Here is a 19,654-nt window from a genome sequence, read left to right as displayed (position 1 = left end):
TTGGGTGAATTGAAAGATTGATGACTTTATGACTGAATTACCCAAGTATACATATATATATTCATAAGACAGCCGGTATTAACAAGTGGATCAGATAAAGATTAGCATGACTCATCTAGTCAGCTCAGTAAGGTGATTTAGGGTTGTAACCACTGCTCCATGCAGGTTACCCCCTCCTTACATGGCTTTGTTCTAGGGTTAAAACTGCCAGTCTATGCATTTTGTCCCTTGTTTCCTCTCCTCCTACTGCTGCTGTTCCCACCATTATTAATCTCTATCTCCAGGAAAAAGACAGCCATTTTAGCTGAAGATTCAATAATTAAATATGCAGATAGATGGGTGACTGGAGGGCATGAGATTTGCTCGGTCGTTTGCCTACCTGGTGTGAAGTTGGCAGACCTCACGTATCATCTAGATAAGATTTTAGATGGTGCTGGTGAGGAGCTAGTTGTCTTATAGTACACGTGGGAAAGTGTGGGAGGAAACTTTTGGAAGCCAAATTTACCCCCCCTATCCCCCACCTTCACTTTATGAAGCCATGTTAGCGTTTTTTATCATTGGTTGTGGCAGTTAAAGTTCTGACATTCATAGGAATTCTATGAGCACTGGAGCATTTACCGCCACGTCTGGCAATAAAAAACGCTAATGCGGCTTCATATAAAGGGTGTGTGTGTGGGTGTGTGTGTGGGGGGGGGGGGGTAGACTCTTAAGATAGAAAGTTGAAATCCTCAAGGATAGCATTCTCTGAAATGTTCCCTGTTCCATCTGCAGAACCCATGAGACAGGAAGAGATCTGGAGTCTCAATGTATGATACAGGAAGGGGGGTTGGATTTGTTAGGAACTAGACCACATTCTGGGGAAGGGGGAACCTATAGCTGGGGGGGAGAGGAAAGGAAAGGGGGAACCAGGCTGCTGGTGCTTTAAAAAGAAGGCAGAGCAATGGTTGCTGGTGCTTTAAAAAGAAGGTAGAACAACTAGAACCTTGGGGAAAGCTGACAATCACTCAGAAGCATGTGCTTCAGAGTGAGGCATCTCTGAAGGATACAGTACTACCAAAAGCAAGAAGTTAGGGCAGTGTCTCTCAAATTTTTCCAAGCCAAGGCACACTAAACTCGGGACTGCGGCTGGAGGGTCTCCGTGCATGCACAAACGTCAATGTGATGACATCACGCTAATGTGTGACATCATCATGTTGATATCCGCACATGTGCAGAGGCTCTCCAGGCGGGGCCCTGAGCTTGTTAACCTTGAAATTACTACACCGGTGGGGAGGTATGGAGAGCAGGAGAGGCGCTGGCGAGGAGAGGCGCTGGCAGACTCACCTACATGAAGTGCCTCTTGCGGCGCACCCAGAATCTTGCCACGGCACACAGTTTGTGATACGCTGAGTTAGGGTATCCTGATACAGATGTTGCAAGAAAGGCAAAAGAAAGACAAGTGCCTTTAAGGGAAGAGAGCAAAGATTGCACAGTGTTTGTTAACTGTTCAGAAGGCGGTAGATCCATCAAACTCAGATTTTTGAAATATCTGTATACAAATGCTAGACGCTTAAAAAGACGAGATGGCAGAGTTAGAGCATATAGTGCTAATTTAAGAGGTAGAAATAGCAGGCATCTCAGATGCCTGGTGGATGGAGGATAACCAATAGGATACTGATACTAGGGCACAAAGTATATCGCAATGATGGAGGGATCAAATTGGAGAGAGTGGCTCTATACATTAATGAGGGAATTAAGTCAAACAGAATAAAAATTCTGTAGGAAAAAATCTGCAATGTGGAATCCCTTATGGATAGAGATTCCATGTGTGACAAAAAAAAAAAAAAAAGAGAATCGTGGTAGGTATTTACTACCATCTGCCTGGGCAGAATGAACAGATAGATGATGAAATGTTAACAGAAATATGGGAAGCAAACACATTTTTTAACATTATAATAAAGTGTGGTTCCAAGTATCACAATCATCACCAACAAAAAAATGCCAGGAATTAGAATTTAAGCTACTGGCTTTATAAGTCTGTACAGCAAACAATTGCTCTTGCACATGGAAACTGTGGGCAATGCTTCATTTACTCTATTAATTTGAAAGAGTGTGGCGCAGTGGTTAAAGCTACAGCCTCAGCACCCTGAGGTTGTGGGTTCAAACCCACACTGCTCCTTGTGACCCTGGGCAAGTCACTGGGACATACAGGGTAAAATGCTTGAGTACCTGAATAAATTCATGTAAACTGTTTTGAGTTCCCTGGGAGAACAGTATAGAAAAATTAAATAAATTTGCAGGGAAGTTGTTCCCCTTGTGGTATGTGATAACATGCAGGTCTATGAATGTCATTTTTGTGATTACATGTACCTTTGATTTATCATACATTGGACAGACCTCTCATCAGTATAAAATACAGGTGAGCACCACCACTGTGCAACCTGTTTGAAGTTTGAAGAGTGTAAAATTGTTCTGAGTTTCGGCATCAGTTTGATTCTTTGCGATGTATGGTCATCATGAAAGAAGAAAACAGAGAAAAAAACTTGCCTTGCACTGAAAACAATCCAACAAAAAAGGCAAGAGAGATGTCCAATCCACCAAAAAACTGTTTTATTCCATAAATTCTTGTCCCACCCTTACATTGCAATTTGACTGATGATTTGACTATCTTATCATTGTGCAAATTTGGCAGAATAGAGTGTCCCCTGAAGAAGGCATACTTACATGCCGAAACTAGGATCCTTGTTGGGATGAGAATTTATCAAATAAAACTGTTTTTTGGAAATCTCTCTTGCCTTTTTTGTTGGATTGTTTATCATGTAAGAGGAGCATCTGACAATTGCTACATTATCTGAAGAATGGAAAGTGTCCAATGAAGTGCCAGTTTTTAAAATGGGCTCCTGGTGTGATCCAGAAAACTACAGAGAATGAAAACCTGACGTCAGTGCCAGGCAAAATAGTAGACTATTATTAAGAACAAAATTACTGAACACATAAACAAATATGGTTTACTGGGAGGTCTTGCTTTACCAATCTGCTACGAGTACCTTTTGTTTTAAAGAATGAATAAGCATGTAGATAAAGATGAGCCAGATGATATAATACATCTGGATTTTCAGAAAGCTTATGACAAAGTCCCTCATAACAGACTCCTGAGGAATTTAAAAAGCTTTGGGATAGAAAGCAGCTGAGGAGATTTAGAGGAAGGTGACAAAAATGATATGAGGCTTGTGAGAAGAGGCATATGAGAAGAGACGTGAAGACCTCATTATGTATACCCTAGCCTAGAGCAGTGTTCTACAATACAAGGCCCGGGAGCCAATGGTGGCTCTTGGAGGCCTCTGGGATGGCCCTCAACATCATTAAGCTACTCTTTTCCTCTCTAATCAAGCTCATGACTGAAAGGGAAAAGTGGATGGGAGGAAGAGTCATATGCTTGAAGGACAAGGCATTTCTCAGTAGATGAAAAGAATGCAGTTGAAATGTTCACCTCCTTGAGGATACTCTCAGTAAAAAGTCTGAAAGTGGATTGGTGGGGGTAGATGTTGTTGCCATACCCTGGTCAGCAGTGTCATGACCTCACATGGGAAGATATTTCATCTCATTTGGATTCACAGTGGCTCCAATTTAAAAATTAGTGAAGACCATTGCCCTAGAGGAAAAAGGATGGAACTCCTATCATATGACTGAAAGACCAGAAATTAGGGATCTTCAGCTTAGAGAAGAGACAATTGAAGGGAAATATGATAGAGGTTTATAAAATCCTGAGTGGATTGGAATGGGTATATGCAAGAGGTCATGCCATAAAATTACAAAACAATACATTTAAAACAAATAGGAGAAAGTTGTCTTTTTTCCCATTTAATATATAGTTGAGCTCTGGTACTTGTTGCCAAAAGACATGGTAAAAACCAATTAACGTACCTGGGTTTAAAAAAGGTTTGGACAATTTCCTGGCGGTCAAGTCTATAAACCTTTATTAAGCTAGATCTGGGGAAAACCACTGCTTATCTTTGGGAGTAAGTTGCATGGAATCTTGCTACTTTTGGGGATTTTGCCAAGGACTCCTGAGCTGGTTTGGCAACTGTTAGAAACAGGATAGACAACATTTATATTCTACATTTCTACCTTATATAAAAATAGAATGCTTATTCTTTTCTTCAGTCTTTATTGAGAAGGATGTCATGGAGATACCCATGCTGTAAACTGTATTCAATGGCTATGATTCAGAGGAGCCAAAATAAATCACAATGAAACTGACAGATGTAATAGGCAAATTAACAAACTAAGGAGTAGCAAATCACTTGGACAAGAGGGCAGAGATTCCAGAGTTCTGAAGGAACTCAAAAATGAAATTACAACCTATCTTTAAAATTATCTATGGTATGATAAAAGAGTGTCTAATATAATGAAAGTTTTTTTTTTTTTTAAGGGTTTGGGGCTATTTATTTAGAAAAATAATAACAGTATATGATTGTAGACCTGCATGGTCCATTCAGTATGCCCAACAAGACATCCAGAGATGCACCTGCTGCTATGTTCAGGTTACCCCCCCCCCCTCTATGTCCGTTTAAAGTGCTGGTGTCATTTAAATTTAGCTTTGTTTCCATTCTTTTTATATAGAGATCTTGTATTTATCCTGTTTTTGAAGTCTATCTTTGTTTTGTCCCCACCACATTCATCGGGATGGTATTCCAAGTATCCTGTGAACAGGTATTTCTTGATGTTACTCCTATGTATACCACCCTGCAACTTAATTCATGTCATCTAGTTCTACTGCATCCTTGTCTCTGAAAAAGGTTTGTTTGCATATTAATAATTTGGAAATCTCTAGCATGGTGAACCTAATTTTATTTATTTATATACCACAAGATCCAAAATTCTCTGTGATTTCCAATGAAACATACATAATAAAAATTGATCTAAAACAGAGACATACCCAAGAAATATATATAAATACACAAAATCAAATCATCTGTTATCTACCGTCTGATATCCAATATCTCCTCCAATTAATTCTACACTTAAATGCCATAGGCTCCCAGGAACAATGTTGTTTTTAAATCCTTCTTAAATGATTGAAAAGCTGTAATAGCACGAATCTCAGGAGAAAGAGCATTCCACAACAAAGGTCCTGCAACCTGAAGCAGAGTTTTTCTATAACACTCTAATCTGATCCTGTGAAAAGAAGGAATATCTAGTGACAGTATATTTGCTGATCTGAGTGCTCTCAATGGTTGATATAATTTTAACATTGATGCCAGGATGGGAGTGTCAGGCAAAATAGTATAGTCTATTGAAAAGAATAAAATAACCGAAGATATTGATAAGTGAAATTTAGACTTAGCTGCTAATTCTCTTTCCTTGAGTCCTGCTAGACCAGACAAGTGGACTGTGATCCCAAACCACCAATACAGGCAGAGAACACTAACTTTCAGTAATGTCATCACCAATAGAAGGATTAGAGCTATCATAGGGCTTGCTTGTATACTTTTCCAAAGCAGAAACTGAACTTTAAATCATAAACTAGAGACCAAAGTGACATTTTCAGAAAAAGGCACTATAACAGAGCATCTGAGTTCACTGAGTAACTTTCCCTATGAGGTAAAGGTAAATGCAAACCTTTCACAAGTGGGAGTACTACTCATGATCATCAAATAGTGCAGAATCATCTGTCAGATCATCTCTATGTGCTGGCAGGTGCTGCTCATAGGGGCCGACCAGCTTTCAAAGCAACCATTTCAAGATGGATTTATTTGGCCATTTCTTCAGCCTATATCGGAAGGAGGCGACTGCCTAAATCTTTAAAGGCGCCATGTCCACTAGAAGTATGGTTTCCTTCTGGGGGGAGTCTAGAGTATTTTCCCTGAAGAAATCTGTAGAACTTTCACAAAGTTTTACAGGGTGGACATGGTGGACAAATTGGACTCTGCATTCGGATTGTCCATACTTCCAGCTGGTTCATCTGTCCTGCCCTAAATTCTGGGGGCTGCTTTGATACATCCCAAGTGTTCAGGAATGATGTACCTACTGCACTAGAAGGGAAGATTAGGTATTTACCTTGGTAATCTTCTTTCTAGTAAACAGGCACATCATTCCTGAAGTCCACCCTGTCAGATGTTCATTAGCCTGCTTATTGCCTCAGACATGTCAGGAAGACCGAATATCTTGTTTCTTTCCTTTATCCAGTAAGGACATGGATAAAGGACACCACTGCTATTTCAAGGAATCCAGGGGGTATCCTTCAGGTTGCATTTGGGTAGGTGGCTACTTTCATTCCACCTCGTTATATATTATCAATGGTTCATGTTTAAAGTGTTATATGTTGTGATATGAACAGGCTGAAAAATTGGTAAACAACCCTCTATAAATTTCCAACAAAAATGATCCCTGCAACTTAGATTTTACAGAATTTGAAGTATACAATTAAATAAATAAATATAGGGATTTCAGTATGGGCTAATCCGAATCACAAGAAAGCCCTGAGCCTTGTCACCTATGAACATCTGTTCATAGGTGACAAGCACCAGACCAAAGGTCTAAATCAGGTTTCTCTAAAGTCCCTCCTCGAGGGCCAAATCTAGTCAGGTTTTTGGGATTTCCCCAATGAATATGCACTGAAAGCAGTACATGCACATAGATCTCATGCATATTCATTGGGGAAATCCAGAAATACTGACTGGTTTCGGCCCTCAAGGAGGGACTTTGGAGACCCCTGGTCTAAATGAACCCTGCCCCGTACATCATCTATTCCCTTATTTAAAATGAAGTTTCTAGTATAAATATAAAGTGCAGGTGTGCATTCAAAGAAGGAAAAAAGAGGGGTTATGAAGGGCTTGGAATCCCCAAAAAATCAAAAGTGATCAATCAAAAATCATCATAAACAATGTGTAGAAAAAAAGTCACAATTCATTAACAAACAGCCAAGGTGCAGAATAATCTTCCACAACAGGTAATTGAGGCAAGCAGCGTGCCAGATTTTAAGAAAAGATGGGATTGGCATGTGGGATCTCTTCATGGAGGTAGTTAGGGGGTGGGCCATTAGTGTGGGCAGACTAGATGGGCTGTGGCCCTTTTCTGCCGTCATGTTCTATGTTTCTAATTTAGCTGGATCCTCTCAGGTTCATATCGCCGCTATGTCTCCACTAGTCAAGGTTTTCTTGTGATTCGGAGGTTGATTAGCTTATACTGAAATACCTTTATTTATTTATTTATTTAACTGTATATTGCAAATTCTGTTAAATCTAAATTGCAGGGGTCATTTTTGTTGGAAATTTATAGGGGGTTGTTTACCAATTTTTCAGCCTACTTATTTATTATATTGGTAACATTTTTGGTTTTTTGAAGCCTTTTTGTGATGTGAACAGAACAGACTTGTTTCTTGGGGAGTGTCCCTCTACCCCTCCCTCTTATATTTCCTCTCCAGGGCTGAGCATCTACTTTGATACAAAATGAGAAATTGAAGGACAGCCCTAAATGACGGGAGGTGGAGCAAAAGAATGCTAATGAGGCTCTCTACACGGGATCTCGCAAGATGGGATTGACTACCCAAGTGTTCAGGAATGATGTGCCTAAATCAAGATTCTTAAACCAAGGCAAATTAATTAAAATTCTAAATTTAAGAGCATAACTCTTTAGGATCCAACATTTAGGTGAACTTTCAGTTGAAAACTTAGGATCATAACTTGAAAATAGGAAACAAATTTAGAATCTTTAATATCAGGAGCTCAGCTTTTTGGGAATATCAAGATCAAAGGATCTGATTTAAGTTCCTTTTTCTTGGGGGGGGGGGGAATTGAACCCTGTGAGATGAGGAAGAAGTCTATCAACCGATTATAGTCATGAGAAATAAAGCTAGGCACTTACAAAATGAGAGGTGATGGAGCCCTATGATTTTGCAAATAGAAATAACATTCCGAGGATTCTATGTTAGGATGTTTATAAAATAAAATAACCTGCAATGTACAATAGCAAACAAGTTCCCTGTATTCTTCCTTCTATGTGGTTCACCATTATAGGGTCTACAGGTAATTTAGTTATAATATCTCAAAAAGATCCTAAACTTTGCATTTAAATTTAATGTGCACATCTTATGCCAATTTGATAGCTTTCTCATTTTGCCTTTCTTATTCACTTCTCTCAGACAAATACTGTAGTTATAATACTTAATATCTATAACCCCAAGTTTGATATGCAGAGATTATCCATAGCTGGGCAAGGAACTCTATGGTTCTAGTGGAAAGGTATTTCTTCTAAATCCTACTGGCTTACCAAAGTTTTAGAAAACTAACACTGATGTTTCCAGAAAGTATGGCTGAAAGTACTTTTGTTTCTTCTTTGTATGCTGGTGAAATATACTTGACTATAAGCCAAGATTTTTGGGCCTAAAAAAAGACCTCAAAATTGGGGTCGCAGCTTATAGCCAAGTTAGAACAATTTCTGTGCCTTCTCCTGCCCCCAGAGTGACAGGCACCTCACTCTCCTTTTCCTTCATATTCCTATCCTCCTCCCCCCCCCAGCAGTGACTGACACCTCACTCTCCTTCCTGCCCAGCAACCACTCGCCACGTACCTTTTAATGTTCTGATCTTTACTGGCAGTAAGTAGTGTGAATGATACACAGCTCGCACCAGCCCCATGGTGAAGATCAGAACATTAAAAGGTAAGCAGCAAGCGGTCACCATGGGGTGGGGAGGCAGAGGTGTAAGTTTTTAGCTGGTGGGACCTGAAGATCCCTGCCAAATACATCAGAGGTGTGCTGCTACTGGGTAGGCCTGAGCCAAAATGGGTGAACCTGGGCCCTGGCCTACCTGTGGCTACGCTGCTGCTGCCAGTCACCGCAGGAGGGAGTAGTAAGTTCCAGCAAAGCAGGTGTAGTAGGAAGAAGGCAAAAAATGTTGCATACCAAGGGGCAAGGAAGAAATTGCAGGACACTGCAGGAGAGAAAGAATTATGGTATACTTGAATATAAACCTCCCCAGCTTATACTCGAGTTAACAGTTTTCCCTCCTTTTTCAGGGAAAACTTAATTTGGCTAGTACTTGGAGAAGCTTAAATTCAAATATGTAAGGTAAAGTAGGCTGCGTTACAGAAAAACAATAGGTTTATACAAACTATGTGGGCTAGCAGCCTATATCTATGTCACTTAATTTTAATGGCTGCTAATGTGCAGCAGAATTCAGACACTTGTTATTTATGAGCCATTCTCATATTTTTCTTCTTAATTTCAGGCACCACTTTCTAACATATATGTTGTACACTGAGAAATTAAAAGTGACCAACTAATTTTTCTTAACCTCATATTTCCTGGATGATATGGATTTAAGGAGTAGTAGTCAAACATTATCGAAAAATGTCTACCTAAAGCCATTGGTTTCTAAAGCTGCAAAGTCCTTCTGTTATCTAGATCAGCGTTTTTCAAACTTTTTACACCTATGGACCGGCAGAAATAAAATAATTATTCTGTGGACCGGCATCGGTCCGTGGACCGGCGGTTGAAGAACACTGGGCTAAGTCGTTGGCCAGACCACGCCCATCTCTACCCAATCTCCATCCCCGCCCCATAATAGTACTAATTGCACCTTGCACGTCCCGTACCTCATCTGGAAGCCTTCCCTCTGACTTTGCAACGTCAGAGAGAAGGCTTCTGGTTCAGGCGCAGGATGTCCGTAGGAGCCACTGCCCGTGGCTTTGTGCACTGAATCAGTTAGGAAGAGGGAGCTGGCTCAAAGATAATGCCGCATCGATCGCACCGTGGACCGGCGGTTGAAGAACACTGTTTTGGGCCTGATGCACGTGCTGGTCCTGTGTACCGGCAGGAAATTTCTGTGGACTGGTACTGGTCCATGGATCGATGGTTGAAGAACACTGATCTAGATTATTGTCTAATGAAAAATGTTACCTAGGGAAGCTTTACAATTGGATACATATGTTATGAATTCCATGTTACAGTCTGGTTACTACTCAACATCACTAAGTAAGATTATCTTAAGTCCAATCCTAAAATCATCTACTTTCACTGAATCAAAACCATTTTCATGTTGACCGATTGCTAGTATTCCTTTGTTTGTGAAGAGATTGAATCATTGGTCGCTAGCCAGTTGACAGAGTATTTGGATAAACATATTATCTTGGAGAATTTTCAACATGATTTTAGAAGCATGACTCGTATAGATATTTTGCTTCTATCTATGATAACTCTTACAAAGAAAATCCTAAATAAAGGAAGTCAAGTTGTATTAATACAATTTGACATCAGTTGCATTCAATATAGTTGATCATGAAATACTGTTGCTCAGATTGTTGGAATGTGGCTTTGGAGAACAATGGTTTAAAAGTTTTCTGATCAACCGTTTTTATGCAGTGAAAAAATGATGGAAATGTCTGAGGATTTTGGTGTTCACAGTGTGGAGAACCTCAGGGCTCCTCCCTGTCACCCATTCTTTTTAATATCTTTGTCTTAATTTAGATCAGTGGTATGGGTATAGAGAAATATCTGCACTCATATGCAGATGATACGATATTCCTAATTCTTCCATTATCAGGTGACTCACTTTTGTGGGAATCTAAAATTGTGTAATGTATTGGAAAAGCTGAGACTTGGGCTCGTGTCAATAAGTTAAAGTTGAGTGCTACCAAGACAAAAATTATTTGGTTGGAAAATAATCAACCCGTTTTTTTCCTCTGTTCCTCTTAATAGGAAGGATAATGTGGATATAGTTAATTTATCAAAAGTTTAAGGTTTTATAGTGGACGTTTTGCTATCCTGTGAAGCGCAAGTGAATCATCTATATAAAAAAATGGTTTTTTTTAAAATTGAAACTATTAAGGACTCTTTATTCATATTTTTACAGGGATTTATTAACTGTCTTTATGAAGAGATTCACCCAAGGTGGTGTACAGCAGGGATAATTCAACAAAAACTTTGTTAAACTAAACTAAACTAAGCCTTAGCTTTATATACCGCATCTTCTCCACTGAAGTGGAGCTCGACACGGTTTACAGAGTTTAAAAAATATGGGAAGAGAGAAGAGAAAGAGTTTACAAAGCATAAAAAGAGGGGATGTAATCAGGAGAAGAGATTATTATATGCTAGAGAAAAGCCAGGTTTTCAGTTGTTTTCGGAATAGTTGGAGGGAGTCCAGGTTCCGCAGCGGGACAGTGAGATCGTTCCAGAGGCATAACAGTAGTAAAAAGCCCAAATATGATTTCTCAATTAGATTATGCCAGTGCCCTTTATGCTGGAATTTCTGTAAAGCTGGTTAAAAAAAACCCCAAACATAAGAACATAAGCAGTGCCTCTGCTAGGTCAGACCAGAGGTCCATCACGCCCAGCAATCCGCTCACGCGGCGGCCCATCAGGTCCAGGACCTGTATAGTAATCCTCTATACCCTTCTATCCCCTTTTCGTTCAGGAAATTATCTAATCCCTCCTTGAACCTCAAAACCGTACTCTGTCCTATCACACCCTCTGTAAGTGCATTCCAGGTGTCCACCACCCTCTGGGTGAAGAAGAACTTCCTAGCATTGGTTCTGAATCTGTCCCCTCTTAATTTTTCCGAATGCCCTCTCGTTCTTGTAGTTTTTGAACGTTTGAAACCTGCAGCTGTTGCAAAAGATTACTGTGAGGTTAATCTTTGAGAGACTGTAGGTAAAGCATGTGACTCCACTATTGGTTTCAATCCATTGGCACCCAGTAGAACCTCGTTTAATATTCAAATTGGCATGTATGACATTTGTTATGTTATGTTATTTTATGTTAATCAAGTTTTCTATTCCGCCTTTACCTATTCATTTAAAGGTTGGATTACATTACAAAGAGGTTGGGTCAGTTACCCAGGAAATTATAATGGACAGTTTGACACGGACATTCAATAGAGTTGCTATTACAGGTAGATCAGTACAGTTATTAATACAGTTAGGTCATAGTTACAAATACATAGTTACAAGTTCAAGTAGCTCATCATTGGCTCATCATTATGTCCCAGGAGTTGCATTAGACAGTTTAGAAATGGGCTTTTACTATTACCATTTCAGTTACTTCAGGATTGGCTCCCTGTCTTGGTACAGAAATGCTTTTAAAAGTTTTCTGAACCTGAGATAGTGGTCATAAGATCGTAGTGTAAGTGGTAGTTGGTTCCAGCATTTTATTAATTGATATTGGATGGTTAAGGTAATTTGCCTAGTAGACTTTATACTGCTGCACGCTGGGAACTTTAAGTGGACGAGATTTCTGGTGGAATATCTGTTAGAGGCATCCTGAAGTAGGATGGCCAAATCTGTCGGGGGCATTGCCTGGCAGGATCTTAAAGACAGTGATGCCTAATTTAAACTTGATCCTTGTGGTTATGGGCAGAACGGTGTCTAGGTCAAATTCTACTATAATACTGTTCTTCCCATCTTTTAAGGGAGTTAAATGTAAAGGTTTATTGGAATCAACATTTTCTTACAAGGCTGTAGAGGCTTAGAACAATCTTCCTGTCTCACTTACATTATAATCTTCCTATGGGAAATGTTGTAAGCTCCTTAAGACAAAATTATTCCAGAAATTTCTGGTTGATTTTTTATGAAATTTGTTTCTTAGGTTTGAAATTCTCTTTCTTGTTGGTTTGTGATATACATGGATCTAATTTTTGTTGTTAATCATTAGGGACCCTAATGTGGGGATAATATGGTATACAAAAATTAAGATTAGATTATATTTTTTACATCATTGTACACTATACAGTATAGAGAAAAAATATACTATTTGTTATCTAATGTAATATTTTCATAATAACATGTAGCAACATAGCGCTGGATTCTGCAAAAGCGGTACCATTCACACTACAGCGCTGTTTGCAGAACTGCAGCCACATCAAAAGAAAGTGCCGGAAATTTAGGCCAGGGTTTTACAGGCCTACATTTCCAGTGCCTATTTTTGATAAGAATCACGTCTACAGAAGCACCTACTGGTGCCTACGTCCACTTCTGGAGCAAACCACATGTACTTTAGAGATAAGCACATCTGTAGATGGGACTTAGGGGCCTACATTTTTTTTTAACTTACATGTTAATTGGTTTTAAATGATGTGATCAATTACCATGCTATTTATCACCAATTAAACTAATCAAGTTAGGTGACGGCACACTTTTGAGAATCAGGCCCATAGTAAATACAGCAGATGAAGACCCGTATGGCCCATCCAGTCTGCCCAACATTTGGCCGCAGCATAACTTAATCATATGTTATGTGATGTCAGCATACAAATAACATGCTATTTCATCCATCCTTTTATTATGCCCAATTACAGGGTGGGATGGCCTTACAGTCACACAGCCACATTACCTGAAAGCTGCTAATTTAAGTTTACTAATGTGTGCATATAACCGTAGAAGGCTCTGTACAATGCCATCTTTTAACTGAGACTGCTGTTAAAGCACTAGTCCTACAATTAAGCCACTTATCCATGTGTTCAGCTGTCTAGATCCCTTTTCTGTCCAAGTCCCAGGGTTATCAAATCCTTTTTCCTCCACACTCTGCTCTTGGTCTACATCCATATAAGCATTATTAACCTCTAGATCAGGGGTGTCCAGCCTTTTGGCTTCCCTGGGCCGCATTGGCTGCAAAAAAATTTTCTGGGGCCGCACAAACGCTGCAGCAAGGCAGAGGAGGGAGCCGATAAGATGGTAAACACCCGGGGGCAGCAGAGGAAAACGCTGTATCGCCCTCGACCGGGGCCACACAAAATACTTCACGGGGCCGCAGGTTGGACACCCATGCTCTAGATAAATGACAATATGCACTAATTGTGGCCAGAATGGCTTATATCCCTCTATGCCCTGTCTCTGAAATCCTGCATTATAAACTGTAAGAGATCATTATGTGGAATTTAAAAAATAATTTTGTTGTGATCCTGTTTGGTAAACACTGGTGAGACTAGACAGAACTAAAACAAGAGATGCATAAAGGTTTGCTAATTACTAATGAAATTACTAATGTTCCCCTGTGATTAAGAATAAAAACTCCACAACACTATATAGTGATAAAGTGAAGCAGATAAAATGTGGTCCATGATGGTCATCTAAGGTTGGTTGGATACAAGTACCATATAATGAGCTAGTGGCAAGATTATAGCAACATTTTGGGAATTTCATGAGATCCTGATAAATTAAAATGCAGTCATCAAATACTGAAAAGCTTCCTATATCTCAACTATGTAGTGCATATGAAAAAAAAAAAACCCCAAAAAGGAACAAAGAGTTAATTAATAAAGCATCCCCTTTACCACCCTCCAAAGTATTATTCTCTCTATTAAAAAAATGCAGACAAGAGAATAACTTTGCCACATCAGCAGCTCTTCAGAGATAGTGACTTAAACCCACCCACTTTACCATTCATTCCTTTAAAGCAGACACATAAAGAACACTTAACAGTTTTTAAAAAGTTTAGTTTAAACCATGAGCCAAATATCAGTATGAAAAATGCTCCCACCCGGATCCCCCTCCTAAGATTTTACAAACTTCTTCTTCCATTCAACAGTTTAAACTCTTTTGCACCACTCAGAAGTCAATTTTTTTTCTATTTAGATTCTATGTTAAACCACTCAGCATTTTAATACTCCATATGGAGATTCAAGATTTGTTGAACTCATAAGGAGCAGCAGTGCTGTAGACTAGAGTAGAGCTATAGGATGATACAGGGCTTTTTGTCCTTAAAAGGATTCTCTGAAGCAGGTACTCCAACCAGCAGAGGGTCATTTTTGGCATGCTGCTCACAGTAATTCATTAGATCAGCTGCTGCTTTAGAAACCTGCAAATAAAGGAAATATAAAAATTTTCTTCAGTTACAGAAACAAGTATTTAAAAAATAGAAACAATCTACTTCCAAATATGTATATCAAATCAACAAAATTCAAAATCACTCCTAACAATTCCAAATGAAGAAACCTTTATGAACAGTGGACAGTTGAGTGGAGCAGCCAGAGAGAACCCTTTAGTTTTCAGGGTAAATTCTTCCTGCCAAGACTTGCGATCCTTCCAGCCAGAGTAGTTCAGACTATCCAGAAATGCAGCCCAACTCCAGAGTTTGGGTATCTGAATCAGGGGGAAGTCTAGCCTATGTCTGAAGATTGAAAGATTAGGTTCTTACCTTTGCTAATCTTCTTTCTTGTAAATCCACACTTTATTCCTGGACCAATGGGTTATTTCCATCTACCTGCCAGGACTTTAGGAAGCCTCAAACTTCAGAGATTTAAACCCCTCCCCCTCTTACTTCATCACTGTCCCTGTAAACATCAATTAGTCCTAAAGCAGCCAGAAACATCTATAGAAGATAAGAACAAGATAGAGAGGGGAACAGGGACACTCCCTGACAAATAAGTCTATTCTGCCCATATCAACAAATCCAGTATAGAACAACTAGGGTCTAACATTGATGTCTCAAAAGATTTTTTATTTTTTATTTTTTTTTTAATTTATTTATAAAATTTTACAATATTTCAAGCATATACATCTTGTACAGTAAAGTGAGATCAAACAACATATTAAACTAAAATTGCAAAATTAATATTACTACAAGGAAATACTAACCTAGCTAATCTCACACTAGTCCTCAATTTTATTGGATCCATAATTAAGAGTAGAACATATATAATTCAAATTAATTAATTAGGAAAAATCCTTATCTGACTAAAGTGCAGGAAACTAACTTTCCATGGACGTTGTTGTTATTCCTTTTTCTAGGCGTTTCATTGAGAGAAAGCTAATCAGTTGAGATGGCTCTGTAAATATATACTTCAATGATAGATATCTAACTACACATTTACATGGATATCTCAAAAAGAACATACCCCCTATTTGAGTCACACCAGGTTTTAGAATTAAAAATTCTTTCCTTCTTTTTTGAGTCTCTCTAGAGACATCAGGAAAAATCTGAATGTGCTGTCCCAGGAAGTCTTTGGATCTATTTTTAAAGAAAAGTTTTAATATCCAATCCCTGTCTGGAGCCAAAGCCACAGACAACAAGAGAGTAGCTGGAACAGCCAATTCTCTATCTGATTGTTCCAGTATAGCCGAAATGTCCAATGACCTCTCCCGGGGTTCCTCAATTTTATCTTCTTCTTTGAATTGGGGCTTAGCAGGTAGGTAATACACTCTTGTAAGAGGAGGTAAGGAGTTTTCAGGAATTTCCAAAATTTCCATAAAATATCTTTTCACCATTTCTCTAGGAGAAGTTGACAGGATTCTTGGAAAATTTATAAATCTCAAGTTATTTATTTGGCCAGGCAAGTTTAAATATTTCTATCCTCAATATTATAGGCTCCCATATAAAAACCAATATAAAACACTATCTTTTTTTCTAAACAGGAGATTTATATTCAGTGAGAGACAGGTGTATCATAACTGTGGGTGATCAGATCATAGGACCTTCTATAATTTTTATATTATTTCAGGTCCACATCCTGACTCCAAATTTTTAATCACCTACTCCTGTCCCACTCTACCTACCTCACCAATATTGTGTAATTCCATACAAAATTGCATCTGCAGGTGTGTGCTTTATAAAATATCAAAAAACTAAATTATATAATAAAGAGAATCAAAAACCAAAACCACTGATCATAAAGAATTAATTTTGAGAAGAAGCAACACTTATCTTAGATTATATAACCCATGAACCAGCATTGTAAGGGATATGCAACTCCCAATGCATCCTGCTTGGCTGCCTCATCAATCCTGTAAAACATGGTGAACGTATGCAAGCAGGACCAGGTAGTGGCCCTGCAAATCTCATCCAGAGAAACAGCCAACAACTGCCCAAGAGGACAAAATACCTCTGGTAGCTTAAGCCTGGACCGTGAGGGGAAGCTTCTTTCCAGCTGCCTTATAAGCCATGGTAATGGCCAGATGGATCCACCTGGAAATGGTAGCCTTAGAAGCTGACCTACCAGAACAAAAAGATGGCAGAGAGGCAAAACTCATTGGTGACCTCCAGGTACCGCAACAAGAGCTTGAGCACGTCCAAGAACCGCAACACCTGGTCCTGCTCCCTAGATCCAGAGGAAGCAAAAGAGGGAAGCTGGACTTCCTGATTCACATGGAAAGTTGAAAACACTTTCGGAAGAAAAGAAGGAACAGTGTGCAGCATCACACCGGAATCCATAATACCCAGAAAGGGATCCCGGTAGGAGAGAGCCTGAAGCTCCAAAACCCAGTGGTTGGAGGTAATGGCCTGCCATTCCACCAGAAAAGCTGACAACTGCATCCCGATACGTGGGTGAGGAGACATGGGCATGGTATCAGAATTGCTTCTTTGTAGAAGCTGCCAGATGACTCCTCGTGGATGGTTGACATTGAGAACTGCTAAAGTGTGGTCTGGCAGATGAAGAGGACTGCTGGCCCGCGGAACGGCCCGAGTACGAATTAGAGCTCCTGAAGAGATAAAAATTAGGATACCCCCAAACCCCTAGAAGGGCGGGATCTATTCACATGCAGAAACTTGGGCCTGTGATCCTACACACTGACCATAAAGTCATCCATACCCTGGCCGAACAGCAGCGGTCCCTTAAAAGGGCAACCAGCTCAAGGTCACTTTAGAAGACAAATCGCCAGACCACTGCCGGATCCAGAGCATCCTGTGAGCCGAAACAGAATAGGCAGAAAGCTTAGCAAAGACTTTCAAGATGTCATACAAGGCATCAGACATATTATGAAATCCAAGTCACAAAGCACCACAGTGTCAGGATCATGGCACAGCTTGAAATTGCATGCCTGAGCCACAAAAGAAGAGGCTGATCCGCCCTAACACCAGCGGCCGCCAAATCAGACATAGAAACATAAAGGCAGATAAAGGCCAAATGGTCCAGCTAGTCTGCCCATCCAGTAACATTATCTCTTCCTCGCTCTAAGAGATCCCACGTGCCTATTCTATGCCTTCTTGAATTTAGATACAGTCTGTCTCCACCACTTCTTCCAGGAGACTGTTCCACGCATCTCTCACCCTTTCTGTAAAAAAGTATTTCCTTATATTACTCCTGAGCCTATCACCTCTTAACTTCATCCTATGCCCTCTCATTGCAGAGTTTCCTTTCAAATGAAAGACTCGACTCATGCACATTTACATCACTTAGGTATTTAAACATTTCTATCATATCTCCCTCCTGTCTTCCCTCCAAATTATATAGATTGAGATCTTTAAGCCTGTCCCCATACACCTTATGACGAAGACCACACACCATTTTAGTAGCTTTCCTCTGGACCAACTCCATCCTTTTTATATCTTTTTGAAGATGCAGTCTCCAGAATTGTACAAAATATTCTAAATGAGGGGCATCAACATCACCTTTTTCCTACTGGCCATACCTCTTCCTAAGCACCCTAGCATCCTTCTAGTTTTCACCGTCACTTTTTCAACCTGTTTGGCCACCTTAAGATCATCACATACAATCACACCCAAGTCCCACTCTTCTGTCGTGCACATAAGTTCTTCACTCCCTAAATTGTACTGTTCTTATGGGGTTTTGCAGCCCTAATGCTTCACCTTGCATTTCTTAGCATTACATTTTATCTGCCAAATTTCAGACCATATTTCAAGCGTCGCTAGGTCTTTCTTCATGATAGTCATACCATCCAAGGTGTCTGCTCCATTGCAGATTTTGGTATCATCTGCAAAGAGGCAAATCTTACCTGACAGCCCTTCAGCAATATCGCTTATAAAAATGTTAAAAAGAACAGGCCCAAAAACAGAACCTTGAGGCACACCACTGGTAACATCCCTTTCCTCAGAGCGATCTCCATTGACCACTACCTTCTGTCGTCTTCCACTTAACCAGTTCCTGACCCAGCCCATCATTTTGGGGCCCATCCCAAGAGCACTAAGTTTATTTATTAGACATCTATGTGGAACGCTGTCATAGGCTTTACTAAAACTAAATACACCACATCTAGCACACTTCCTCTATCCAATTCTCAGGTCACCCATTCAAAGAAAATGATCAGATTTGTCTGACAAGACCTACCTCTAGTGAATCCATGTTGCCTCTGGTCCTGTAATCCACCAGATTCTAGAAACTTCACCATTCTCTGTTTTAAAAGTGTTTCCATTAATTTATTTACCACAGAAGTTAGACTTACTGTAATTCCCTACTTCTTCCTTACTTCCACTTTTGTGTAGAGGGAACACATCTGCCCTTCTCCAGTCCTCCAGTACCATTCCTGACTCTATAGAAGCACTGAAAATTTCAGTCAGCAGAGCCACCAGAATTTCCCTAAGTTCCTTCAGGATCCTTGGAGGTACACTATCCGGCCCCATCGATTTGCCTACCTTTAATTTAGCTAGCTCCTCATGAACACAACCCTCTGAAAATTGATCAGGGTTTACCACTCTGCCATCCCTATTCACATTTGTCTTCTGTGGTCCTGCTCCTGGATCTTCAGGCATGAAAACGGAACAGAAATATTTGTTAAGCAATTCAATCTTTTCTTTATCAGCTTCTACATATTCCTCCCCTTCATTTTTGAGTCTCACAATGCCACTTTTGCACTTCTTCCTATCACTGATATATCTAAAAAATGTCTTGATTCCCCATTTTACCATGTCAGCTATTTTTTCTTCCATTTGTATCTTTGCTTTCCTGATTTCTCTTCCAGATATATTAAAGGGAAACGACCCGCGAAGGATGCAGTGGGACCGTTGG

The 19,654-nt window shown here is 39.7% G+C and overlaps 1 protein-coding gene across 3 annotated transcripts in view; it reads right to left on the bottom strand.

Moving 5' to 3' along the window:
- Positions 1-14,270: 14,270 nt before the first annotated feature.
- GNG7 (G protein subunit gamma 7) overlaps positions 14,271-19,654 on the bottom strand; it is a 79,810-nt gene continuing 74,426 nt past the window's right edge. For all 3 annotated transcript variants that reach the window (XM_033956241.1, XM_033956243.1, XM_033956242.1), the window contains exon 3: positions 14,271-14,769. In XM_033956241.1, the coding sequence (XP_033812132.1) occupies positions 14,644-14,769 (126 nt within the window). In that variant the 3' untranslated portion in view covers positions 14,271-14,643. The remainder of the gene's footprint in view (positions 14,770-19,654) is intronic.

The sequence above is a fragment of the Geotrypetes seraphini genome, chromosome 8, assembly GCF_902459505.1.
Source record: "Geotrypetes seraphini chromosome 8, aGeoSer1.1, whole genome shotgun sequence".
NCBI lineage: Eukaryota > Metazoa > Chordata > Amphibia > Gymnophiona > Dermophiidae > Geotrypetes > Geotrypetes seraphini.
This window is presented reverse-complemented; position numbering and strand designations above follow the sequence as displayed.